The sequence below is a fragment of the Rissa tridactyla genome, chromosome 3 (assembly GCF_028500815.1).
Source record: "Rissa tridactyla isolate bRisTri1 chromosome 3, bRisTri1.patW.cur.20221130, whole genome shotgun sequence".
Taxonomy (NCBI): Eukaryota; Metazoa; Chordata; class Aves; order Charadriiformes; family Laridae; genus Rissa; species Rissa tridactyla.
The window spans coordinates 44,180,927-44,207,677 of NC_071468.1; the positions used below are offsets into that span (position 1 = coordinate 44,180,927).

Consider the following 26,751-nt stretch of genomic DNA (forward strand, 5'->3'; position numbering starts at 1 on the left):
TGCGGGCACAGAGATGGCAACCAAAGACCTGGAAATCTCTGAAGGGAGAGCAAGTCTTGTACAGGAATAGGAGAAAGATGTAATGGAACAAAACTGATAGTCTAGTAGAGCCTTTACGGTGTCCATGTGATCCTCTAACCTTCATTATGAGACTGGTTTTTAATTCAGGAAGAGTTCACTCAGTGTAGGTCTCATACCTCTCTATAGTTCGTAACTCCACTGCAAGTTTCTAGATAAACATCTTTGTTCATCATCTTATCAAAATTAACTCATTTTTCATAAGGAAAGGATAAAAAAATTGCATCTTCCTTTCTTGAACAGCAGTATCTGTTGCAAACATAGATGCTTTAAGACGATGTTTTTTACACAGCACAACTAGTTGATAGTTCAGTGGTTCCAAGCTGACTGGTGGGAAGGAAAATAGCTGTTTTCCTAGCTGTAATAAAAACAAATACAATAAAGTCAAACATCGACAATCTATATTTCTTCTAAAAATAGTATGCATTATAACACAAGATATAAGAATAAACTGAAGACTCAGACCCAATATCTTGTAAACAGATATAAAACGAAAAAAAGTGTGTACATCTCAATTCATGCCATACAAAGAGGAAAAAAATATTTCAAGTATACTAATCCAGTGTGTGTTGAAGTTTAAGGCTAACATTTTCAACCTTCAGTGCTGAATTTATGCAGAATCCACATATGAACTCTCAGAAGCAGCTTTATTTCCATCAGACATGAATCCTTGCAGCTGACGTTGACTTTTCAAGAGCCTCAAGGGATCAGAACTCCTTTCCACAAGACAACAGTGTTTCTTCAAAATTTTACAAGTTTTAGCCAGAAAACAAGAAAAGGGGTAGATTTCAATTGAACATCTTGATTCAGAAATGTTGCTGCATCATTTCATGTTCCCATTCTGAGTCTTAGGTGAGAGGTCCAGCTCCTTGCTGGACTGGACCTACCGGAGCAGAGCATACTATAATACCACACACATAGAACTGTGGTATGTTATGGGGGAGAAAAGCTGTTTGGCATATGTGCCAGCACTCATCACTCTGAAGAACAACTTGATACATGATCCTAAATCATGCATATAGCAGGCCTAAAGTACGGGGAGTACGTTGAACAAGTTGTATTACAAGCTATTTGCCCATACTCAGTGGATGCCTCTGTAGGAACTGAAAATAGCAGGCAGCCCAGCCACAGGCAGTAGTCCTCAAAGGTAATTCTAGCGCTCCTAACTAAAGACAGAAGATTATTTGCAAAAGTTATAGTTGACAGACATCTTTTGGGAAACCCCTGTTCCTAGAAGAGGGACATGAAACGTTTGAACTGCAGCCCCAACAAAATAGAGCAGTACAATTTCCTCTTTAAAATATGGCTAGAAAACTTACTGTTCTAAAGAGTAGCAGTGTTTTTGAGGAATAGTTAAAAAAAAAAGTTATTAAAAATTCCGCTCTTCCACAAGTTTTTAAAAAATTCAAACCTCAAATTTAGGTCAGTCTTTTACCTTGAAACTAGATTTTCAGCTTCTTGAAGTCACTAAAATAAAGCTAATTTATGTCACCCCAGAACTAATGCCTGACATTGAAAATGTTAGTCTTTACTTCTAGACCCTCTGTAACAATATCACTCAGTATCTATAGTACAGTATTACTAGAGGTCCCTTCTCATTCTCTTACAGTTAAGAAACTCAGTATACAGCATCAGAATTCCCTCAGCTTTGCTACTAATTCTTAGTCATTTCTACTCAAGAGAAGTAAACAGTGCATCAACCTGTACCCCATTCTAGTTTTGCCCCACATCTTGACATACTGTTCACCAGTGCTTTGGTATATACACCTATGTACATATTAGTATTGTCTGAGATGCTTTTAGTAAGGGTAACAACTAGAAGTATGTTTAAGTCACAACATTTTTGTGTGTGGCATTATAGCTATGAGTACTTTATACATTGTATTGTGTAACTGATTTTTCAGGAGTTTTTTTAAAACATTACAACACAGAAGAATGGTAGGAAAAAGACCAATTTCTAAAATATTTAAAGTGTAAACAGAGTAATTCAGAGTATCAAAATTCTTTGAAAAACATCAGTCTAAACCACCATAAGTGCTTTAATAACCATCCACCTGGACTGTAGATGAATTCCCCTGTTAATTTCCCATTAGAGTGGCTTTCATCAATATATAAATTTGTGCTAGTTTCACATGTGCAACTAGTTTGGTGTGGGACAGAAAGCAGGTCAACCCACAGGACTGTAAAGAAAACCACAGGCTGTGAAAAGGGAAGTAAACTAAGGATATACTGTGGGTGAGGCATTAGCCTAGCCATCACCTCACACTGCAAAGGGAGAGGCATTAAACAGGTAAGTACACTCATAGCATACATTTTCTTCAAAACTTTGGAAACTAATTTTAAATATAAAGCATTTTAATTGTTTTTTTTGGTCCCTAGTGGTTATGGGCTGAAAAGTGTCTCTGAATTGCATGATTTCTTCTATAGCAAATATATGCCCTATGATGTAGAAGTATGCAAATAATTGTTTTGTTTAACATCTATTTTTGCTTATACAAAAGATTTAAAGCTTAATAGTGTCTGAATGTGATGTTGAAACATTGAATTAATTGTAACATGCAAATCCAAACTGCTGCTTGGAACACTGAGGTGTTCCTGTGCCAAAACCAGTGTCATAAAGCTTAAAAAAAAAAAAAAAAAGAGAGAGGAAGAAAAAAAAAACTCCTCATCTTCTACTACATAGAACATATAAAATTGTGGAAGGGCTGCCAGAAAGGCCACGAGACTTGCCTTCTAATTGTGGCTTTCCCAATAGCAACAGCACACAGCTGGCATGGTTCACAACTGTTGCAGTAAAACCAGCAGTCTGGCTCTTTCACTCCTCTTCTGCTTAGGAAGCCTACGAACAGCAGCAAAGAACTGAAGGCATTTGTAGACTCAAGAACCCAACCTGCATTATTCCATCCACTTTTGGCAGGTTATCTTTGCAACCCTAGGGGCACAGAACATATATGTATGTATACAGTACATAAAGCTTACACGGTATACAAACCATCAGTACAGGCTCTCTCTCTCTCTCTCTTGCAAGGGAAACTTCCCATGTACTAGTGGCAGCTAGTCCCAGTGTTTAACATGTACAGACTAACAACTTTCTTTGACCTAGAAGTCATTCTGATAAGTTCTGTTCCCTCTCTTGGGCCATTCCTCCTCCATCCATTTCAGCAGCACTTTCACAACATCAATTCTCTTATAAAATTTACAGAGATCAATCAGCTGCTCCACAGTCCTGTCACTATTCCGTAGCAAGAACTCCAAGGTGGGACTTTGGGGCTTCTGTTCAAGGAAACACAATTCATCGTAAGTCATCCCCCACTTGCTTGCTAAATTTCTCCAGTTTTTCACTGTTGGGTGGCAGGGATCCAGCTTTAGCCTCACTGTGTACAACAAGTCCTCATCATTGAGCATGTCACTGATGGTCGGTGCACGGAATACGCACAAGGAGCAGGTGCCATTTTCCTTGCAGGTTTTCTTGAGATCTGCAGTGAAAACCATGACATGGGGAGAAGTTAGGATCTATTGCTGTGGTATCACCGGGAACAAAAAGTTAAAAGCACAAAGGGTTGAAGAGTATTATGTTCCTGTGAATAATTTCTGAAATAGTCAGAATAGTGACATGTTAATGCCTTTCCTTATAAAGTACTTATGAAATGATCTAAGACTTCTCTCTTCACTACAATCAGTGGCTATAATCAAAAGGACAGTATTTCGAAAGCACCATATTTATACTTTTATAGAAAAGGCATGCAATTCTATCCAGTGTGTGAGCTGGGATATTCCCCTTTTTTGTTTTTGGGAACTATGTCACTTCCTCGAATCTGCCATAATCCCTGCTTACATCACTAACAGGATTATGTGCACATTCTGTACATCTTGTATACATATATTGTAGGATGAAGGAAAAGGCTTTGCACTTCTGAACTGCTGCTTTTGTAACAACATGAAATATTTGCACCAAGAGAATCTCTGCTGACAGCTGCAAACACAACTAACATCTAGTACTTTAACACAATGAAAAACTGGAAATGTTCCTTTGCTTTGTAAGGGCTCTTGCAATAAAGACTGTCCCTGTTCTACCAAGCAAGCCTATTTTAAATGCGCATTATGGAAAGGAATAAAGTGCATACTCCTCTATGTGTGAGAAAAATAAAAATACCAAGTTGCTGTAAGTAGGTGGTGATAGGTTCTAAAATTTGCATCAAATACTGAAAAGTGCTGTTTAGAGGTCTCCCACACACAACAGTCAATGTCTCCCCAGCATTGTCAACAATGTGATGCTATCAGACTATATTATATATTAATAACCCATAAAAGCACATACAAATCAGTTTTAGTCATACTTCCAGTTAAAGACTAATACTAAGACCTTTAACATTGCAGTGGTGTAGGGCACTGTTTGAGCATTTTGGCTGTGGATATGACCTTAACTCTCCCTGCTCCTTTTTGAAGGCAGGGAGAGTTCGGTATGTCAAAGAGTAGTAGATAACAGATGCAGCCTAAAAGCACTTTCTAAAGCTTTTGTCCTCCAGCCTCACTGTATAGCTTGAAATAGGGCAGTAACTGGTCCCACCTGGGATAAAACTCTTTGAAAAAGGGGCACTACGATAAGAAAACTGATACTGATCAAAAGAGTGATTAAAAACAACAACAGGAAACAGTGACACAATTTACAAGCGCCAGATCAGTGTTGGTCTAGGAGACCTGAACTGTATCTCTGGCAAAGGGCAAATCTGATACTCAGCACCACCTACTCATAGAGGTTTGTTTGGTTGGTTGGTTGGGTTTTCCTTTGGAGTAATTGTTGTCAGATTGTGTGAAAATTCCAGAAAGACCGTCGCATTGTGATTTTTTTTTTAATTCTGAATATTAGCGCTATAAAAGCGTCTCAGCTGAATGTAGCTTCTGCACGCACTTTGGTGGTGTTTTTTTTTTTTTTTAAGGGAAGAACAGACTACTGTTATTTTTGTAACGTTGCTCATCAGCTTGCTTTTTTAGCAGGCCAAAGACAACTTCTGAAGTTTTCAACAAGTTAGGACGTGCAGCAAGAACACTGCTGCAGACACATAACTTCATACAAATGCTTAGATTCCCTGTTAAGGGGAAACATGTTCTGGTGACATCTTTGCTCACGGGTATTCCACAGGCCTTGCAGCTGTTTTCTACAGAAATACATATGTAAACTATTATGTTCTTCTTGCGAACCCTAAACTCTTGCTGAAGTGAGACAAAATTTGCTTGCTTCACTCATACCAAGATTTAGTTATACAAACAAGGCAAAATGTATGTAATCCAATCAAAGTTCTGGCTGAGCTCAAAGGGCAGGAGAGCACCCTATCTGAATTTCATCTTATTTTGCTTTGCAAGGATGCCAGAGTAAGTTTTATCCTCCAGTAGAAGCAGGGAAGAAGAAGTAAAGACAACACAGGGCACAGTTATAGGTAAACAAAACTAAACCAACCTGCTTCTTGTGCTATACCATGTGCAGGCTACCAAAAGCATTATAAAGAAACCTGCTTTTCTAAGATGCCCTGTGTTAGATACAGATGAGCAAATCATGACCTACCCACCTAATTGCATGATCCTAATGCTACATGATAGGACAAGCTTATTTATTAACAGGAAATTCTCAGTTGTTCACTGTTAGATTAACAGGGCTGTATATCGTCCAAATACACCCCAGCCGAGCTCATACAATTATGGGATAAACCCCACAGCCCACCTCCAGCTTCTGCTCCCTGCAGGTAGCTGTTTACAGATTTCTTCCAAAGGTGGATTTACTAGATGCATTTGGAAAGCCCAACTTACACATTTTGTATGGTCTGCATTATTGATCACCACCCCCTTTAGAACAAAGAGGAAGCTGTAAATGACACTGGTAATAAAATGAGCTCCACAAGCATTGATTACCCAGGCAGTTCTTGGTTATGACAGATAGCAGTTTCACAGAAAAATCTAGGAATAAAATATGTAGAACAGTAAAGCTGACATATTACCTGAAAGTGATTCATCAGTATGGCTTTGCGTGTCTTTGTCTTCTGGCTACAATGCAGAAAACAAATATAAATCAGAACAATGTATTTAAACATGAGAATAACTATTTGACTAACTTACAAGTGCCAGGAGATTACTCAGAAAGGTCCCGAGCTGCTTGTAAAGTCAGACAGGGAATATATCTGGTTTTGAGGAATTACAGACAATCTGCAGTCTTTTCAGGCAGTATTTTCATGCTTTAACTCATAAAACTGCCCTGTTTGTTGGACCCACAATGTCGTCTTTATTGATGATATGCTATGGTGTTACACCTTTTGAATAATTTGTTCTTAATCCCTCAACAGTTGTTGAACCATTCATATGGTTTGATTAAAAAGATTTTTTAAATACTTTTTAATGAAAAAAAAATGAGAATTTTGCCGGTAACACAGAGCAGTAAGGGATTGTTTTATTGATCTAGGAAAAGTGGAGGAGCTTTTTTTACAAATTTCTTTACATACATAGGAAGCTTTTCTAGACAACAGTTGGATTTGAACATTTCTGCTGGTTCACATCTAACCCTCCTCCTATTTGAAGTAAACATTCCCTCAGTGGCTTTTTGCCCGATAATTAAACATACTGAAATTTCTTAGCAGCTTGAGACTGCAACACACATTGTAACATTTCAATTTACTATTTGGAGAGCAACATCTGAAAACTGGAAGGATAGCACCTTGATCCTAAGACTGCGGTAAACTGCAGCTGCCCTTACTTTAAGTACGCGGGTGTGGAGCCAGGTGAAATAGCTTTCTTCTGTTGAGGATTTAAAGATGAAAGCAGATGGGGATTTTCCCCTTAGATAGCTGCAGTAAAAGTATTGTTGATTTTTTCATATTGCGTAATTCTTCCAAAACTATCACAGCAGGCTTTTTAACATTTTGCAGGCTGTGCATGGAAACACAAATCAACTGGGTAACAATACCATGTAATAAGACACTCTATTCCTAACTGCTACACCTTCTTCACTAAGAAATCCACTAAAAATAGAATATAGGCAGTTTCAGTTGATGTGGTGAACATGCATACATTCACAGTCCAATTATAAAGAAGGTAAACTATCTCCAAAATATTAAAAGACTTTGTTAGGAAAGGAAAAATTTGCATGTTGTTCTCAGCATTTCTTTATTCCCTGAAAACTGCAAGATCACACACGCAACGTCAATTCACCCCACAAAATGTCTGATCTCTGCTCAAGACAGATCTAACACCGCATATACCACTTACAACAAATAATCCTTGCCGTTATCTTCTAGAAGGTTAATTTTTGCAATGGCACCACATAAGCTTTCTCTGGACAGAGATTTTTCAAACATGAACTTGGCCTTCATAGCAACATTTAAACACCCAAAGTTTAAGAAAAATTAAATATGGAAATCCTGATTATAGTCATCATCTGCATTCCCACAAATTCCTTAAAAATGTAGAACATTATTACTGAGCCCTGAGCAGCAAATCCCCAGAAGGGTAGCTCATTGGGACAATGAGGAGCTGCCCATCACAGCTCAGTCTCCCCAGAGATCTGTTTCAAAAGAAACAAACAAGCAAATAAAAATGAAAGAGAAAAAAATATTAAAAAAAAAAGGAAAAGTGGATACTGTTCACTTAGTTTGCAACAGCTGAGTTGCTGTCCTGAGCTTCAGTAACATTTCCCAGACTTTATGAATTCATGAAAGTTCACATTGTATTGTGAAAGTTAACACCTAAATGACTTTACGAGATGTCATTATGTCTCCTGATAAAAAATAACAAGAGTGGCTAGTACTGCGAAAAGTACGAAGAAAAACAGGCATACTTACCTGTGGCATACATCTGTTTTCAAAATTGGTAATTTTACTGATTAGTTATTATCCACTTTTATCAAGTCAGATGCATTCAGGTTTACTCAAGATCATTTTCTTGTAATGTAATTGCAATAAGACAATGTAGTGTTACTGCCCATGAAATGAAGGGCAGAGTAATTTTTGCCCACAACTGAAATCCAAACAACCTGTACAGGTCTAATCAAAGCCATAAACTATGCAAAATCTGAAGATAAGCAGAAAGTTTTCCAGCTCTGTAGAACCATTAACACCCTAATACACTGAAATATCTTTATAGTGATTCTAAGCTGGCAATACATGCCCTCTTTTTGATGATGGGAATGCGACGGTTACCTCCATCATCTGTGAAATGCATACCAAACCCATGTTTGTTTCTGATGAATTTCAGCTGGGACTCTGGCATAAGGAATTCCTTTTAATTCTTCATCTCGCTGGAAAATGCTCATTCATTTCTCTTCTCCAAGTTTTCTGCTCAACCCAAAGAGAATCAATTTGAAATTCAGCAAATAACATTCACTTTCAAAGATGGTAAGCCTGGAGAATGGGAGCCACTCAACACTGCCCACCCTATGGCAACGTAACATTTCATGAACAGTGGAGAGTGTTTCCACTACGGAAGAGCAGTATCCCAAATTCAAAGCACAACAGTCAAATGCCTCCCTAAGGGCAAAACATGAGGACTCCAAAACCTAGGATTCCTCTTCACTTATTCTCTGCTTTGGCTCTATTTTCAGCAGGAAAGAGGGAGAGCATGCATGACAAAGCCTTAATGCTTTGTCAGCTCTTCTGCAGAGCATCTATACACTAATCAAATCCTATTTAAACTACAAAGTACACATTAATGATTAAATAACCATTCTTTTGTTTTTCTCCACAAAAGCTCACTTCATTGAACTCTTTTCAAAATAGAGCTTATTTCTGGTCGGTTTTACTGAGTAATTCCATGCTCTCCAGCTATGGTCTGAAAATATCTTTATTTGTTACCATACTTATTTAATCAACAGCAAAAACTTAGTTCACATTCAGGTATCATTTTTCTTACCTGTTGAATTAGGCCAGAATCTGATGTAAGGGTCTTGATGTTCACAGATGCAATTTCCAATGTAACTTGATCTGTTAGGTATTCCTCATCTAAGACAAAGACTGTGAAACACTGGTCTTCCACCCAAATACAAATTTAAATAGTAAAACTATCAAACAAAATTTACAAGTGTCTAGCATACAAAATTTAACTCCATATCATGACCAGTTACTGGGAAATGTTGGATTAAAAGCCCAAAAATATTAAATTAGCAGAGACCACAACCATCATGCAGAGCACGACTGTGCAAAGAAAAATAATCCTTGCAGAAATCAGATATTAGTATAGCAGTTGTTTTTTAAACCACCACGCTATTTTTGAAGCAAGTTATGTTCTTTGAGAAAGCTGACCAGAGAATATTAACTGAACCAATACATCAAAGTAGGCTGATGACGACTGTTGCAAGTCAGTATAATCCTTTTTGCTTTGCTTTTCTCATCATACTTACAATGTTAATTGTTAAAATATGTACTACACTAATATTTACTTTTTATTCTGCTGCTTTATGAATTAGGCTCATCCTACTTATCTCTACTACACAGGAGTTTTCCGAAGCACTGAAATAATCTGTTTTCAAAGTGTGTTTATCACCTGCCCTAGGAGTCCACTGAAAAGCACAACATTCTCCAGCATAGCACGAACTCTATTTACCTTTCAAGCTTTACTTCAGCCCTTAACGTGGGGTACAAGGTGTGCACCTTGTGCGAACAGACAAATTTTACTCTGCATGATTAATAAGGTCCTCATCATCAAACCATCTGCATCATTCCCCTGGGTCAGGTACTGACCAACCAATAACACGAACTTAGAAGAGGTTACATTCCACACCTTTTTACACACAAGAACTCTCCGTCGTGATGACTACATTTGTAGTGCTGGTACCTTTCCATTGGCTGTTTGTTTAGTGGTAAGATGTCTTTAAAGAACAGCTGTTATCTTTATGAATCATCAAATAACAAAAAGAAGACATATTTCTTTATCTCACTCAAGAAATAGATCTGAATCAAATAATTCCTCCTTACTTTGCAAGAAAGAAAAAAACTAACAAAATCATTATTTTCTTCTTTTTCTGGTTTTATAAGACTGCTGAAACTTAAAGCCAAAGAGTATTTCACCCCCAGCAGGGTAAATGTTGAATAAGGATCATCTTTATTGTTTATGATTGTAGGTCCACAGACAACAACAACAAAAAAATAATCCAAAAAAGTCTGGCTGAAAATGCAGAGTATGGTCATCAGAATTCCACTTCATTTGTGTGGAAACATTATGTGTGACATTTGTTCTATATCTGAGTGGGAATAGAATTATAATCAAAACATGATGAAAACATTAAGACTAATCCTGTAAGTTCCCTCAGCTCATCTTTAATTCATAATCAGTAGAGGGTGCTAAGAACTTTAAGAAGTTATGGCCCACAAACGGTCCCTTAGTTAATTGACCTATAAAAGCAACAAAACAGCCCCCACGCTACCCCCAGCCAATGTACTGTCTATTCAAACATATCTGAAGCAAACATAATTTTGTGTTACACAGAATCAGACCTGCACATCTGTAACCCTTTTTAGCTCACATATTCATATTTCTAAGTCTGTATTTTTACAGAAATAGTTATGAAAAGTTGTTCTCAAAAGAAAAATTTAAATCAAAAAATGAACAGAATATTAAGAGGTATTTGTACCACTTTCAACTCCAAAGGGGAAATGCCAAGCTATATTAGTACTTATATCTTTTTACACTTAGTAAGAGGAAGCAGAAACTAAAATTAAACCAAGTTCATTTCCTTTCTACAGAAAGTGCTGAAATTTCCACTTCCTCTCAGCTTTCTTTTTTAAATTAAATGCATTTAAAACATGCAATCTCACATGTCATCTCAGATGTCAAACAACTTTGACAAATTTGAAATGCAGGAATTTATCTAATTAATTTTATGGAGGACCCAATGCCACGAGTGAAATAAAAAACAGGACATGGAAAAGAATGTTACAGAGAAATTGCTTTAGTGTTAACAAACAGTTGGAAGAACAAACCACCTGGCTGCAAATAAACAGAAAGTAATTTATGATTTCGAATTAGTTTTCTTCCCACATTCTCTTTCCCCACTGAACAGCACTTCTGAGAAGATGCTTGTTTCCTCTGGCTGGCTCCCTCAAGGTCTCTAACCTTTCTTTGACCCCATTGGTATATTGTCCACGCTCCTCAGCAAAAGTTTCCACTGTGACTACCTTCTGCATAGTTTTCTATGACTCTCCCCGCTGCAGACCTGATGTGCAACACAGGATGGAGATCACACTACTTGCAGAGTGCTTCTCAACTGAGACCCTGCCAGTGCATTCCCTGGACAAAAGCCAACTATGAAGCCTGGGATGACAAAAAAATAAACCCACCCCACACGTCAAGGACACCATAAAGGGGATATTCATGCTGTGTAATCCATGTATTTGACTTCAGTGCAATACAGAACCTGCACTTCCTCACTCCGTTTTCAGTGAGGAGAGGCAGAAACTTGTGCAGAGTGGACCTATATTAAGTTCCCAAGTGGATGGTATTAATACCTGCTGAAGGTAAAAGATGGCAGAAAGAGTTAATTGGTTATAGGGCTGAGAACGCAATCAGGTATTTCTGGATTATATTTCTGATAACCTGAAGGCACTGGTAATCTCTTCAAAGCCACCTTCTAACATTATCACATCTCTAACATCTGTTCTCTGAACACTGTTTTTTGATGGCACCACTGTATTTTCCCTCCAGATTGAGAACAAAGATCTTCTAATAACAGTTTTAGACTGACTTTTAGATCGAATCTAAACTTTGGAAGGAAATTTCAAAAGTTATATATATACACCAAACTGGCCTTAAAAATACAGAAGACAACACTATATTTAAAACATAAACATCTAGGAAAAAGTAAGATTATTTCAATCTGTTAGATAAACCCAATGGTTTTATCGCACGTAACAACACAGATCTATGACACCTGAATAGAAAGAATTCACAATACTTACCTTTAGGTACTCCTGTGTCTTGGACAGGATACTTTTCAGTCTGTCACAAAAATGCAAGAGACACAGATGTTTGTTATTTTGAGTGTAATTGTGCTGGAGAAAGAGTATATAGTTGCATCTCTTAAATTGCTACTGGTTGATCTGTCTACAGTCAGACACAGTAACACTCTTCTTATGTGGGAACTGAGATGCTACTAACACTACTGATTAGCTCATGCAAAAGTAATAGAGATTGCTGCTTTCCTGCAGTATTTTTAAATGAAATATTTTTAGTGAAAAAGCAGAGATTGGGAAAGAAATTTTGCATTTAAGATAATCTAGAAAAGGCAATGCATACCAGGAGGAACAGAGATGACTTCAGAAGCTCTTTTAGCAGATATAAGTTTTTACTAAAATGTTACTGTACTGAAAGAAAAAAATCTTTTTCCCTTCTGCTTTAAAATTAAAAAGCTGATTAAGATGCAATAGAAAACTATTATTACTGAGTTTAAGGGAATAGCTGCTGATTTCCAGGCATGTTATAACTTATGTTATACCTGAAATCTACCTCCTTCCCTATGACCCCTACCCTTATGTAAAAGTAGGTGTGGCTTTTATAGAAGCTTGTAACCAAGCAAACAGATTAAAGACATCTTAATTTAAGGGAGGGAGGGTGATAAACAAGCTTTAATTTGTCTCAAACATAGCACCTTTCCCCCACCTTTTAAAAACTCCCCTTGGCAAAACACAGCATCTAATTTAGTCAGTCCACAAAACCAATCACAAATTCTATATCTTTTATTAAAACCTGCTGACACAAAGGTATGTACACAGACCACAATAATGGATCCCAATGACAGATCAGCATTTGAAGTACTTCTGATATTTTCAGAGTTTCTTGCTGACTCCCTGTTGCAAAGGTACAAAAAGGGAAGAAAACAGCAAGGCAAAGCAATAGCTTGCTCACTTGCCATCCATAAAGTAAAGTAATGCATTTCAATCTGTTTACATAACTACATTAGAAAACAGCCTTCTCTGGGCTACATGGCACTGTAACTTTTCCCCAGAGAAAACAATCCATAGAAACATTAAGAACTCTTAAAAGACTTCACAGAATTTCATATTACTTTTACTTGGTATACTCCTTGTTTCAGCATAAAACTGGCACGTTTAATATCCTAAGACACAAAAACTTGTCATAAACAGTGTTACTCTGTTTGCCAGCAAGCACTAGAGAGCACAGTTTGGTCCCTCCCTAGGTTCACACATGCCTGCTGTAAGGCACTGCTGCTTGGTCTTACCTTTTCATGACTTACTCACCAGACAAAATAGGTACAGGAAGGAATAACAACTTAGTACAATTGAAATTTTAAGCCTTAAATGGGTTTTCTTATCCCTCCAACCCATATAGACAGAAGTATGTCTGCACCAATCCTTCTTGGTTGGTTGTTGCTTTTGGTTTTTTTAAATGAAAAAAATGGTACTGTCATAGCCTCTAGAGGCTACCCTATAGACAGTTCAGCCAGTAACATCCAATTCCGCTTAAGTACCTATTGGTATTTTTATTCACACTTTAATTGCAAAGGGTTAGTAAATTAAAATATTTTTATATAGTCAAGTGGCTAAACAAACCCATGGATATATATGCACAGTTTAAATTAACATTCTTGAATGTTTTGCCTCACTTCTGCACTACATAACTGTTGAGAACTACAATGATTTTAACTGTGTTAGTCTAGAAACACATACCATTGTTAAGGAAAGAGTGCTTGGATCTGTATCCTCCACCGGCTCTTTTGCTGCATGATCTACTGGAAATAAGAAAGCTTTATCACGGCATAATCCTCAAAATATTTCTGTCTGGCAATTTCTATTTTGCTTCTTTGTCTGACCAAGATAAAGCACAACTATACAGCCATTACGTGCATTATGTAAAATTACACTTCCATAAGAAAACATGACAAACTAGAAAACGTCAGAGCTGCTAGCACATAGATGAGAAACTACATGCAACAAGGAAACCCAACTCTAAGATAACGCTAACAAAAGATAGACTTAAGTTAAAATTGTAAATTGTTTTTAGTAAAAAAACACAAAAAACCGGAACAAGTAGAAAACAATTCTGCAATAAAGAGGAAAATCCAGCAAATCTGATAAAAGTTTTGTTCTCCAAGAGATAGCACTCTGTTTTTTCCTCAAAGCAATAATTCAAACAGTAAACATACCCACTACAACAAAAATTAATACTATAATAAACAGCAGATTATAGTACAAAACCTAATAAAAAACACATTTGAGGTGAACATTAATTATTTGTATATAATAGAATCATAAACTTCAATTATATTAACATCAAAAGGGTAAAAAAATAAATCTTCAAAGTACTTGCAGGTGAATCATTAAATGTCAACCCCTCTGCATCAATGGCTAAATTCACAAATAATAGTGGGGTACTGAACAAAAGTGCATGGAGAATCTGAAACAAGTCTCATACAAGAGTCAGGATTCACAAAACCACTCCTGTAATTTAACATCATCCTGCCATTTCCTCAAGGAATCCCTGCTGTTGATAAGGATCACATTCTCAAAAACTGAAAACCATTTTAAATTACATAGTAGGGTTTTCACTCCATTCTCATCACTCTCATTCTTAAAGTCCTTATACTTACTACAAGTGCACATTAAATGTTCTCAACCACAATCAGTAAGAGGTGGCTGGAATCAATATTTGGCGATTACCTTCTCTCAAATATAAAAATCGGTGCATTTAGAACACAGTCCCAGAAATTAATTACAAAATGCACAGTATAAACAGAGCCCCAAAACAGCACAGAAGTTAGACACTATTCTAACCAACTCAAATTTAGCATAATTGTTTATTTTGGGACCTACTCCTACAGATCTACTCAATACAACAAGCTGAAGCATAAGACAACACAAAACAGTACAATCAACAGGCCTGAAAATAAAAAAGGTTGCAGCAGTGGGACATAAGCAACCTCAGGCCTCCAGACAGAGCAGTTCTCCCTCCTGCTTCTGCGAGGCAGCCCCATCAGCAGCAGTTCCTGAGTGCCTGGTGCGGTGCCCAGCCCCTCTCTGCAATGGTGGGACAGCCTTTCTCAGCACTAGTGCCCACAGGAAGACCACACGCATTCTCTAGGCAGGTGGCACACAATCAGAGGGGTAAAATCTACAAGGCTTGAGTATAGCCTTCGAACACAGACACACTGAATATTTTAAAAAGGCAGAAGTCTATGAAATTTCAGATTAGCATGTTCACATTGCATCAGAAAGTTTAGGAAGACAAACGTAGAAGAGGAAAAAAAGCCAAAACAACATATTCTTGTCACACATGTCCTTTCTGGTAAATATGAAATCTCTGCTCCAGAAACATGGTATTAACAGAATGCTCTGGATAAAGCCTGCCCTGATGGCAAGGGACAGTATAAACTACCATTAGCTTCATAAGGTTGAAAGTCAGACTGGGATATGAGAAAATACAGTAAGCTGGCATAAGACATTGCATGACAGTAGGCCAAAAAATGGAGGATATAAGTGGGAACTGTGGTGGAGAGCTGCAAAGGAACTGGAAAGGGAGCTGGGGCAAAGAGAGAAGCCCACCTGTAAAGGAAAGCTGAAAAAGAAGGAGGTACTGGGAGAAAAAATAAAAGCTCCAGGGAAGAAGACCAGCACAGGCATCCCTAGTCTCACTGTTTCTCCACTATCAGCAAAGACCCAACAAACCCAGTGGCAAAGCATACAACTTATCGTCAGTTTATTCTGGAGGCTTTACAGCTCCTCCTTATGGATTCTTATATGCATTAAAAAAAAATAAAAAATTCTTTTCCCTTTGTAATATGAGGTAGCCTTGAGGTAGGTGAAAGCAGACCCCACAAAAGCTCCATGCCCTGGTGGCTACTGTAGCTACGGTAAGGGTTTCATCCTCTGTTACACCTCCAAGATGTTATATTCTGTTACATCTCCAAGATACAGCCAAGGTATATTGCGACACTGGTAATGCACTTTTCCACGCTCCAGAGGGAAGCACTGGAAAAAATGGGAGAAGCTCCAAGAATACTGGCATTTGAAATAAGGACTAACCAGACACGAGGGTGACTCTACAAGAGGTGATGGGGTACAGGGTGGTACCTTTAATTGACTCCTGCTTTCTAGATCTCACACAAACAGCCACTGTGAATCTGTGACTCCGCATCTTTTTTTAAAACTGTGTTTCTGTCCCTATATCTCAATTTCTTACCTTTTGTTTTTCTAGTTCCTTACGAAGAACAGCAATTTCCATGTTTTTTAGGTTGTAGAGCACTACCAAGTCCCAACATTTTCTCTAAGTGGCATGTATGTCTATGAATATTTGGAGCCTAAGAATAAAGGCCCCACATACTGGCTGCAGATGATTCACTATGGTCTTATTGACCACTGATATTAGGCAGATAATTTGAAAACCACAGACTTAATATTTAATTGTGAATAAGGCAATTAAAACACCATGTCCCCTCTCTCTTTCTTACGTGTATCTCCCACAGCATTCTGCAGCTCATCTCATACAGCTGGATGCAGGTGCACAAAACAGCAGGGAGGAAAGTTCTCTGTTTATCTCAAATATAAAACATCCACTGTTTTGCATGTTGAAAGGCCGACAGGAAATACAGGTATCATCTGACTGACTATTCGGTGCAGACTGATTTCACAGTTAGTTTGACAGACAGCTTGATAACAACATTATCTGTGATCCCTCAAAAAAATTACTATCACCATACTCCCCACTGACAGCATACAGCCACTGGCGTACACTTACTTCCCCACACTTTTGCCAGGAACCACACGTGAGTTGACTCAGATGGACATAAATCAGCACGTGCAAATTGACTCAGACAGACATAAGACAGGTTCCATGGTTGCTCCCAAGGTTCCTTTCTGCCACCCAGCACCTGCACACTGACTGCTCAGCAGCTGCCACAGCTCTTCTGCCTGAGCCTGTCCACTATAACCAGTCTGCAACAGGCACAGCAGATCGTACCCATCACCACCATTTCTGTCTGTTCAATACTGCTAGTCTAATGGGGATGCAATGCTGTGCACTTAACAGTGTGAACAATTTGCCAATTATATATATACACACAGGTGTATATATGTGTCTACACACACATATTCAAACTTCTAATCCTGTATCTGCTCTTCATCCTTGCATTAGAAGGACGTCTGAAGGTAAGTTTTGGAGATCTAAGCATTTTGATCTTTAAGCAGGAGGGGGGTTCACAAAGCATCGTACTGTTCCCCTCTGTTAGAGGTTTTTCCCTGCAACATAGCCTTGACACCGCCAGTAATGGGTGAAGCACGTAAGGTCTGCCGTAGTTATGTAGTTCAACCCTACACATATTAGAGCTCTTTCACACCAAGGCAGGGCAAACACATTAAGAGTACAACTTGAACAAAGTGATCACCCTAATATTAATGTTGTTCATAGAGTCGAACCCTTTGATTAAACCCAAATCAACAATGGTGCTTTGACCAGAGGCACGTGAATTTCAGATTTGAATAAGCGCAGGAAAACCAGCAAATTATATTAGAATATTTAGTTCTCTGAAAAATCAAAGTCCATCAGCACTTGTGCATTTTTATGTACTGTTAACTACTCAAAACTTTGTCACTGTCTGAGCAGATATGTAGGAAAAAAAATGTGATGTTGGCACACCTAAGATGAGGTAGTTAAAAGTTATTTGCACCATTAGCCATGCAAGTTAAAGAGTGTGGGCTTCCTAACCACCGTGAGTCTGGGAATTTTAAGAAAATGGCTTTTTAATGTGCTGTTAGCAAGTACGTTAAACTTATACGCTAAACACTGCAGCAGGCTTGACAGGACAAGTTGCACTAAATCACATCAGCAGAGCACATGATAAATTATTACTACGCTTAATTAGCGTGCGCAGAGGGGGAAGGGAGCAACTAACAAACGCTTTTAATCTCGGCCGGGGCTAGACTCCTCACCTGGCTCCCGTGAGCCACGGCCGCGAGTCACCCCCGCCCGGGCAAAGGAACCGGGCGGCAGGACGCCGCGGGCCGCAGCCCGCGCAGCGCCTGTCCCGCACCGGCGCGGGGGGGGACCAGGGGAGCCGCCACCGCCTACACCTCCCCTCCCACCGCCCCGCAGGGCACCCCGCCCGCTCGGCTCCCCGGGGCATCGTCCTCACCTGGGGGCAGCGGGTCCAGCGGAGCGGCCATGGGGCGGGCGGGCGGCGGCGGTGGGGTCCCAACGCGAGGAACGAGCGGCGCCCGCCGACGTGCCCGGAACCGCCGCCCCGCCGCGCCGCCCCCTTCCTGCCGCCGCCCCGCCTGGAGCCCCGCCGCAGGTAGGGCAGCGTGCGCGGCCTCGCCTCGCCCTCCGCGGGGAGGGACGGAAGGGCGGACGGAAGGGGGTCCCACCACCACCGCTCCCGGACGCGACTCCAGCCGGGGTAGGAAGCGTGTCCGCCGGGATCCCGCGTTTCCCAGCCGGGGATGACTCCTCCGGGCGGGAGGTGCTCCGCCAGATGAACACTCCGCGTTTCATTAACAACACAGACATAGGGCGCATATTACGGGTCATCTAGTAATGCTAGTTGGGAAGCTAAAGTAAATTCCTTCAGCAATATAAAATCAAGCGCTTGGCTCTCGTCCTCTTACAGATATTTACGCGCTTAAATAAGCGCCTTCAGGCAGAGAGGGGTGGTCTCGGATGGGATTTAAGGTGCACCCGCGGGTGGCTCACAGCGCAGGGACAGAGTTTAAGGACACAAGTATTGCAGAGCAACAATCGTAAACTTTTTCACAAATACTTAAAATTCATCCTCTTATGCCACAGGCACTTCCAATACCATGACGATGTCAAATCTTTGTATATAATTGCTTTGGGCCCCCACTGTCATCACTGGCAAATTCTCTCACTTAAGTTTTCAATATACTTAGAGTAATACAGATTTCTTAAATGAGGTCCGTGCATGAAATCAGTTTCTAAATAAGGGATATCATGTATTGCTATTTATTGTACAATACAAACAAAAAGAAACCAGCATAACTGAATTTGCCATTATAAAGACTATATTTGTATGTTAGACACCTTACGTGTTTGTTAACAAGGTTACCTTACAGCCAAATTCTACTCTGTTACACTGTGAGAGCTTCAATTCAGTCAACTGGCTTACATTGGAGTAACTAAAAGTAGCCTTTGGTCCCTAAAGCATTAAAAATTGAGTGCTTTCTCACAGATTATTTTCCATCTCATGCATGTTTCAAACAACAAAAAAAAACCCTAAAGCTACAAAGGTTAAATTGCTCATATTTACAGAATTTAAACTGAGTACAGGGGGCTCATTCTGCTATTTGTTATTTTCATTAGTAGTATATACAGTATTAATAATACCAATGTTTTTCAATGATTCTGTTATTGAATTTATGAATTCTTGTAAAAGAGCAAATCTTTGTGAGGAGAGCTCTTATAGCATACAATTAAATCATCCTACCAGTGAGAGTACTGACATGGTATATAGAAGATCCAGAGCATCACCCTTATTTCGCCTGAGATAAATGGAGGTGTTGCCATTGGCTTATACAAACACACACAAACACATGCATATGTCCATACATATCTTAATCTCCAAGGTAGAGCTAACAGTTCACTAACATTTCTGTAATTCATGATGTGTAAAAAACAAAGTCTTTTTTTAGGCATACTATTGGACTCCAGTTGTTCGTGGTATATGTTGACTCTGCTTCCACATTCATACTGAAACTCAATCACAAAGAATGGGGGCATTTCTTAGTTTAAAAGGGTAACACCAAGTCTAATTAGAAATAAAACTGCTGATTCTGTAAGTTTCCCTAGTTTTCCTTAGAGGCACAATGTTATTCGCGATGGATAATCAGGCTGAGAGTTAGGGGCCGGACAAAGTATATTCTTACCAACACAGATTCACACAAATGCTACAGTAGTAATCAAAGCCTCTCCTACAACTGTAAGGAATGCCAAAGCCACAGCAGAGCTAAGAATTTTCTGGATTTCGAACCTGCCAAATGTATGCCTTGATTAAACGCATGCCATATCCGCCCGGAGGACCTGCATGTGTGTATTGCCTCTGCGTGCTGTTTGAGGACTACTGGTTTTAACCCCAGAAGTAGATATAGTCAGTGACTACAAAAACTTTGGATAAATATATGTATAATCTATATAAAAATGTATCCGTTAACATCCTTCAAAATATCATCCTTCAAAATATCCCTAGGGTATTATTGTTACACAGGTGGCTGTAAACTACAGAAACATACTTTGTAAGCATTGGTGTTGGTGGCTAAGCCAGGTTTTACCACCAACGTGGCATTTACTCTTCTGATAACTTGCACCCTGAAATCTTCTTACATTAGGATTAAAAAATTATTTTAGTAAACAGTAACAATATAATTTTAGCAACACTTGTGCCAGCAGCCGAAACTGGTTAATGTTGTTAAAAATCATGTATTTTAAAATTACGAACTGTTTAAAATAATGGAATTTAATATAGAAGCCAATAGTCTAGATACCATTACTGCCTCAAAACTTAGGTTAGTCATCGTAATGTAACATTTTTTCCCTAGTACTGAAGGAGGAGTCTGCAATTACATATAAATATCTCTAGAGCACTGTCAACAGTACATATTAATTAGGCTGTTGCATGCCTGTTCTTGTATCATTCTTTAATAAGTGCTATAGAAATCTTTGTCTGTTACTTAACTAACTGACCAGTCCAGAAAGCCAGCAATTATTTTGGCAAAACTAAATATAAATGTATCATAAAAACTAAATTCAGAATAAGATTACTTTAAGCAATGGCATTCTCTAAAACAGTGGATTAACTTTCTAATCAAATTTCTATATTTAAGTACAATCTATATCTTATCTTGCTGTAACCCTGCAAGCTGCTAAATTCAGTGTAACTAATGATAACGATAACGTGAGGAGTCCAGGGTTTTGTAAATTTCCACTAAAGTACAGAATTAGTATTTTCAAATAGTTTTTACAGGTCAACTCTACACATGGCTCTTCTCACTCCTTTCCTGGCCCCATCAAAAAAACCACCAGCCACGTATGATGAGGACAGACTTTTCCCAAGGGTCTACAAACTATCTGGTAATACATAGCCAGTTAGTTTATTGTTGGAAATAGCCATTAACCCACGGTCTCAAGGGTTTTCCCCTTCTAAGGGGAAACCTTCTAAGCATAAGGCTGCAGATGAAACCTTTTTCCTCCTGTGGACAGTATATTCCTGTCCAGTAATATATTATTGCTAGCTCCTCACAAAAAAAAAAAAAAAAACCACAAAAAACCAAACCAACTTTTTTTCTAACTGATCCTCTATGGCTTTTCCCCATGGAAACAAAGAACTTCTGTTCTTTATCTGTTCTTTGTGTTCCAGATCACAAATGCTACTAACACAGGGGAACAGTAATCTTCCCCTCCCTGACAGGGGTTGCTAATAGTCACAGTAACTGTGGGCCTGCCAGTATCGCATGGCAACCTTGTTTGTTCTTCCTTGTTCATTTGCTTTATACATTTCAGACATGTCTATTTAAGGAAGTTCATATTGAGTAAAATACTTCTGTTTCAACATAAGTTCTTCACCGCTAACGTTATGTCAGTAGAGTTAGGAAATACCTCCCTGCATTTTCTTTCCCCATTATCCTATAGATAGCTTTCAACCGTCGGCAGCTTCAGTGTGTTGCTAGACCAGTTCTTTAGAATTCTGAGACTATTCTGGAGTACAAATAATTAACCAGCAGCTAAAAGGTTAAAAACTACTTTCTTTGCCAATAATTATATTGGTCTGTCCTTCTACAGTTGTACAGAAATGTCACAATTTTGACATAAACAACATTATATTGAGAAAGTATAAGAAATTACGCACATCTAGACCATCTTACGTAAGCCTGTGGATAATTTGTTTGTCTTATAGGACTGTGTGATATGGGAATGTTCCCACCACTCTGGGAGCTGTGCTATGTCCAAGTCAAACATGCACCACAGAAACAGCAAAACCTTGCTTTCTCTAGATTGATATATTGAAAGTGAGACTAATACGATTGGTTTCAGGCTGCAGCTTATCCCTCTGCAGGGACATTAGCAGGGTCCCCCTGCATGGCTGCTTCTTTCCATAAAATGTATAATAATTTAGTTGAGAGATCTCTACCTCACGATCAGATTTGTTGATGGATAATCACCCACACACACAAAGTGAAAGTGCTTGGGTTTTTGTTTTTGTTTTTTTTTTTTAAACAAGCTTACTTGTGTTCATCTGCACCTGCTATATTCAGAAGTTTGACCGAGTTAGCAGACTCATTTCTTTGTTAGCATTACTTTGTCAAAAATTATAGGTACTACAGGAACGACAGTAAGACTCCAAAGATGACTTTACTTCTGTACTCTTGATTCAGACAATGCAGCCATACGCTACACAGTGCAGTTACATTCAACTATAATACACACACACGAAACACAGGAACAAGGATACAGGTGTATAGCTAAGATTTGTAGGTAATTTTTCACCACCTACAAAAACTTTTTTAAAAAAATTATTCCCTCTTTGTACTTTGCTAGTCTTTATTTTTACTGCATTCTATCTTTCCGTCTCCTCTTTTTCCTCATATTCATTGTGAAGAAGTTTCTGTATGAAATTTTTATATGAAACATTTTCCTTTTTTCACTATACTGAATTTGACCTATTGTTTTGTCATTTACAGGCCATAGTCCTGACACTTGTTTGTCTAGACATCCATGGGTACTTTTCAAAAGTTATTATTTTCAACAGTTGCCTCAGACTTGAGCGTACACTGTGGTTTTAAGGCAGCTATCAGAAGTGAGAACAGGATGTCAGTGAAGCATAACTTGCAAGGAAACCTAATAACTTGTATGGGGCCTAATGACAGCTGGATAAAACAGGGGTTTGGGTATACAAGTTCTTCAGTTGTAGCAGGCCTGATAGACCACAGAACTCATGTGCCCCACTAATTTTCTGCTTTTTGTACTTACATTGGGTGGTTTGCTAAAAGTTCTTACCCACAGCTTTGCCTTGCTCTATCATCAAATCTTCATAACTAGACTACTACCACAAGATGTTCCATTGCTCAACAGGCACTGCACCTCCCACCGCTGCTGGTTGCCAGACTTAAACAGAAGTTTGTGGCATATTGATTCCTCTGGTTTACTCCCCTAAGTTTAGAAAGGACTCATTCAAATGTTAATTTGGAAAAATAAATAAAGGCAAAGGTTTCAAGGGCAAAAAGTTTCCGGAAATCTACATTTCAGATTACTGAGATCTAGTTCATGTACTTGGCAAAGCAGCTGGGATTTACCAAGCTCTCCTAACATGAAATGTGAAGCCATCCTGTTTTGTGTGTTTGTTCACTTAAATTGGTCCATAATAATTTCTAAGATACATTTTTACATGGTTGATGACCACAGATCATTATTTCTGTGTACAATCAGAGTGCATAAGCTCAATTCTGGCAAGCAAAAGCTGATTAAAAAGCACTGATAGAGCTAATACAAGAAAAGTAGCAGGACTTTATTGGTTTCAGTTCCTACTGTGTCCTCTCTGCAGGCCAGAGGTAAGTTTGGTAATTGCAGATTTGTTATATCCACTAAAAGACCGTCTGCCACTCGCTGGTACACCCAGATTTCTGCCCACTCTAGAGAACAATGTTGTGATAGGGAAGAGGTGACTCTAATGTGCATTATTTACCTCCTGTTTACTAAGAACAATGTTTTTTGCTCCTGTGTTCAACGCTTTCTTTGCTCGCACATAGAAAGAAAATGTTAAGAGCTTGCAAATAAAACTGTCAACATTTTTAACAGCAATGCATATTATGAAATCACAGAAGATATTTGTTCTTATGCCAAGCATGTACATTGTACAAAGTAAGTGTACATTGAAAAATTAAACATATATGCTAGACACTTTTCGTGAGTCCAGCAAGCTGTAAACTATGATTATCCCTCTCTCCAGTAAAGGCTTGTCCTCAGCCCCTGCTAAAATATTATACCATGGCAATTTTCTTTAAAAGAAACAGGCTTAGTAGGTACTCACAGATTTGTAACATGCTGTCAGGTTTCATTTGCAATTGTAAGACTGTTTCTTCTGCATCTGTTTCCTGAAATTGATTTCACAAAGGAATCCTATATTAGGATATCTGCATTTTTTAAAACATTTTTATACCACTACCAAAGTAGCATTCATAGGTTGAAATCAACACTAAAACATAAAGTAAAAGACTGAAAATACCCTAGAGTTTAAAAAACTGTATTAAGCTAAATTCAGCTCTGGTACAGCAGATAATACTTATGTATACAAGGAATTAATATTTTTTTTTTTGCCTCTTAAAATTATTCATTATACATTTCTACAGCCAATTCCCTGTGCTTCTAACATGACAGTCAAAAACTAAATTTGTACTGACTTTAACTGCAAGCAAGATAAGACTCTGTCAGAGGCGAAGAAATAAAGTACTTCCAGTAACTAACATAAAATGTTCTGAACTGACAACTAAGTGAACGCTATGACTTAGAACATAAGATAGTTTACACCTAATTTACCTAGTCCTTTATGCAGTGCAAGTACGTGACAGTGCAAGTGCTTGATTCTTCCAAGGCTTTGGGGCTTTTTTAAATACTAAATTTACTCCAGAGTCAAAGCTATAATATGTAAACAAATACGATGAAATCACCTGAATCTGTTAAACAGAAACAGTTCCTCTGTCAGAAGTACAAACCACTGGCAATAAAGTATGGAGTACTGATAGTGAGAGCAAACCATGGCAATGTGAACATTAGCATTAGCTGTTCTGCCATGTCTTCTCAAAGATCTAGCAAATGTATTGGTCCACTGATGCTAAAAGTAGAACAGATTCTCATTTAACCCTTCCCAAATGACAGGTCTACTGCCTGTACTCCAGAGGTCCCATCATCTGTCTGGGACCAAGCTATAAAACCACTGCCTACTCCATTTCATGCTCTCTGTAATTCATGGCTATCAATTCTTCATCTTTCCAAGGCATTTTCAAATGCAAAATCTGTGACATACTGGCATTTAAGGACAAATATAATGGAAAATAATTTGAATTAACTTGTACGTAAATAAGAATGGCCAATTTAAAAACTTTTAAGCTCTCCGAAATAGCTGCCTCACCTTAAAGCTTGTCTCCATACTCCAGTAAAGCAGTATTCTCCTATAACTGAAAGGGTGTAAGAACCTGGGTCACAAATGGATTGAAAATAAAATCCTAATTCCATCAACCGTATGCACGAAATTGGTGCAACACTCATGTTTTCCCACAGGAATATGAATTTTTGCAATTCTGGAAGTGAATTACAGATATACACTTAACTTCTGGGAGAAAAAGCTTGTTTCTGAGCTGGTTTTGGGAGTTTGGTTTGGGTTTTTGGTTTTTTGTTTGTTTTGGTTTTGGTTTTTGGTTTGTTTGTCTTGTTTTTTAAAGATTTTTGAAAGGAACTGAAAAGAAGCAGCAGTAACAGTCTTAAACCAGTTCCAATAGCTATTGGCAAAGCACAGCTAGACAAATTCAATTGACGTCTCAAGTGCCAACCAGTCTCCCTAAGTGATCAGTAAAAAACTAATACAATCTAACAGCAAGCAGCTCCTACCCTCTCTTCTTCCTATCAGGATATGTACCATTGCCTCTTCCCCTGGACCAGGTTGAGTGATGAAGCATACATACAGCGCGTCAGTTCAGCTGTCTGCTCTGGCAAAAAATTGTCCCTAGGAAAAAAAAAATAAAAATCGCTCTAGTAGCTGAATTGCTTTACACATGCAACTGTAGGACTGCTATCTCAGATACATGGAATAGGAGAAAGACAGAGGAGCGGGAGAAATAGGACTGCCTCTTTCCACAAAACTCAGCGTTTCATTATCTTAGCTGTAACCTGAAACCACATCTGAGAGCACCTTCTTCCTGTCTTGTAGGCTTCAATTTGCTACACTGCAGTCTTATTTTCATTGAAAATAAAATATGTAGGGGGGTTAAAACTAAAAAAAAAACAAATTAAAAACAAGGCGCAACAGTAGATGGCGTCTACAGCTTTTCCATTAACTTCCAGGCTTGCTCTCAAAGGGAACAGGTAAGAGAATCAGCCACGGCAAAGCCGTATTGCCTATCTCCCTATACGTTTTGCTGTTAAGAAATAAAATAGGTGTGCCTGTCTTTACAGAAATCGCTTCTCATAAAAGAAGCTGTCCTGAGAGAAAACCTGAGAGCCTAACATGAAGAAAAAAAAGCCCCTTCTATACACTGAGCACAGTTCACCTCTAGGGCACTTCCCAGCGCTCCGCAGCAGCAGCAGGAACACGAGAAGCCTCTAGAAGGACTTTTGGTCTCTGTGCGACGCCCGTCCGAAGGCTGCACGCGGGCGCCGGTTAACACCGGACGTTTCCCCTTCCCGCCGGTGGCAGCGCCGGCGACCTCCTCCGGGCCCAACGGCGAGGCGGGGCGCGGGGGGGCCTAACGCGAACACGTATCGCAGGGCCAGCGCGGCCCCACCCCGCGTCGCCACACCGGACAAGCGCACTCCCCCGCCCCGCCCCGGGGTACGGCGCCGTTGACCACTATCGCCCCGCTCCTGCCTCCCCTCATGCGTCGGCGCCGGGCGCGCGCACGCGCTCTCTGTAGCCCCTCCCTCGCCGCTTGTTTTGGAGGTGCGCGTGGTCCTCTCCCATTGGTCACCGCGCCC

General features: G+C 39.1%; 1 protein-coding gene across 16 annotated transcripts; it reads right to left on the minus strand.

The window, feature by feature from the left end:
* Nucleotides 1–457: 457 nt before the first annotated feature.
* Nucleotides 458–26,731, minus strand: EDARADD (EDAR associated via death domain). 16 transcript variants are annotated; one of them, XM_054193842.1, is made up of 9 exons: nucleotides 26,328–26,657; nucleotides 25,697–25,783; nucleotides 25,193–25,238; nucleotides 24,095–24,158; nucleotides 13,737–13,798; nucleotides 12,009–12,048; nucleotides 8,968–9,083; nucleotides 6,069–6,114; nucleotides 458–3,554 (listed from the first exon to the last, which is right to left on the minus strand). In XM_054193842.1, the coding sequence occupies exons 2-9, from the start codon at nucleotides 25,738–25,740 to the stop codon at nucleotides 3,178–3,180; spliced, it is 795 nt and encodes a 264-aa protein (XP_054049817.1). In that variant the 5' UTR covers nucleotides 25,741–25,783; nucleotides 26,328–26,657; the 3' UTR covers nucleotides 458–3,177. The 16 variants fall into 16 exon arrangements, 15 of the variants coding, with proteins under 15 accessions (XP_054049817.1, XP_054049816.1, XP_054049815.1 ...); XM_054193841.1 differs by having other exon boundaries at nucleotides 13,737–13,795; nucleotides 25,669–25,783; nucleotides 26,328–26,654; XM_054193840.1 differs by having other exon boundaries at nucleotides 25,669–25,783; nucleotides 26,328–26,654.
* Nucleotides 26,732–26,751: the final 20 nt, after the last annotated feature.

Excerpts from the sequence above, each read along its gene's own strand:
- EDARADD (XM_054193840.1), bottom strand. The coding sequence starts at position 25,736 with ATGCTTCATCACTCAACCTGGTCCAGGGGAAGAGGCAATGGTACATAT. Across the intron at positions 24,159-25,192 it reads GTATGGAGACAAGCTTTAAG|GAAACAGATGCAGAAGAAAC; the intron begins GTGAGGCAGCTA and ends AATCAATTTCAG. Across the intron at positions 6,115-8,967 it reads ATTCTGGCCTAATTCAACAG|CCAGAAGACAAAGACACGCA; the intron begins GTAAGAAAAATG and ends TCTGCATTGTAG.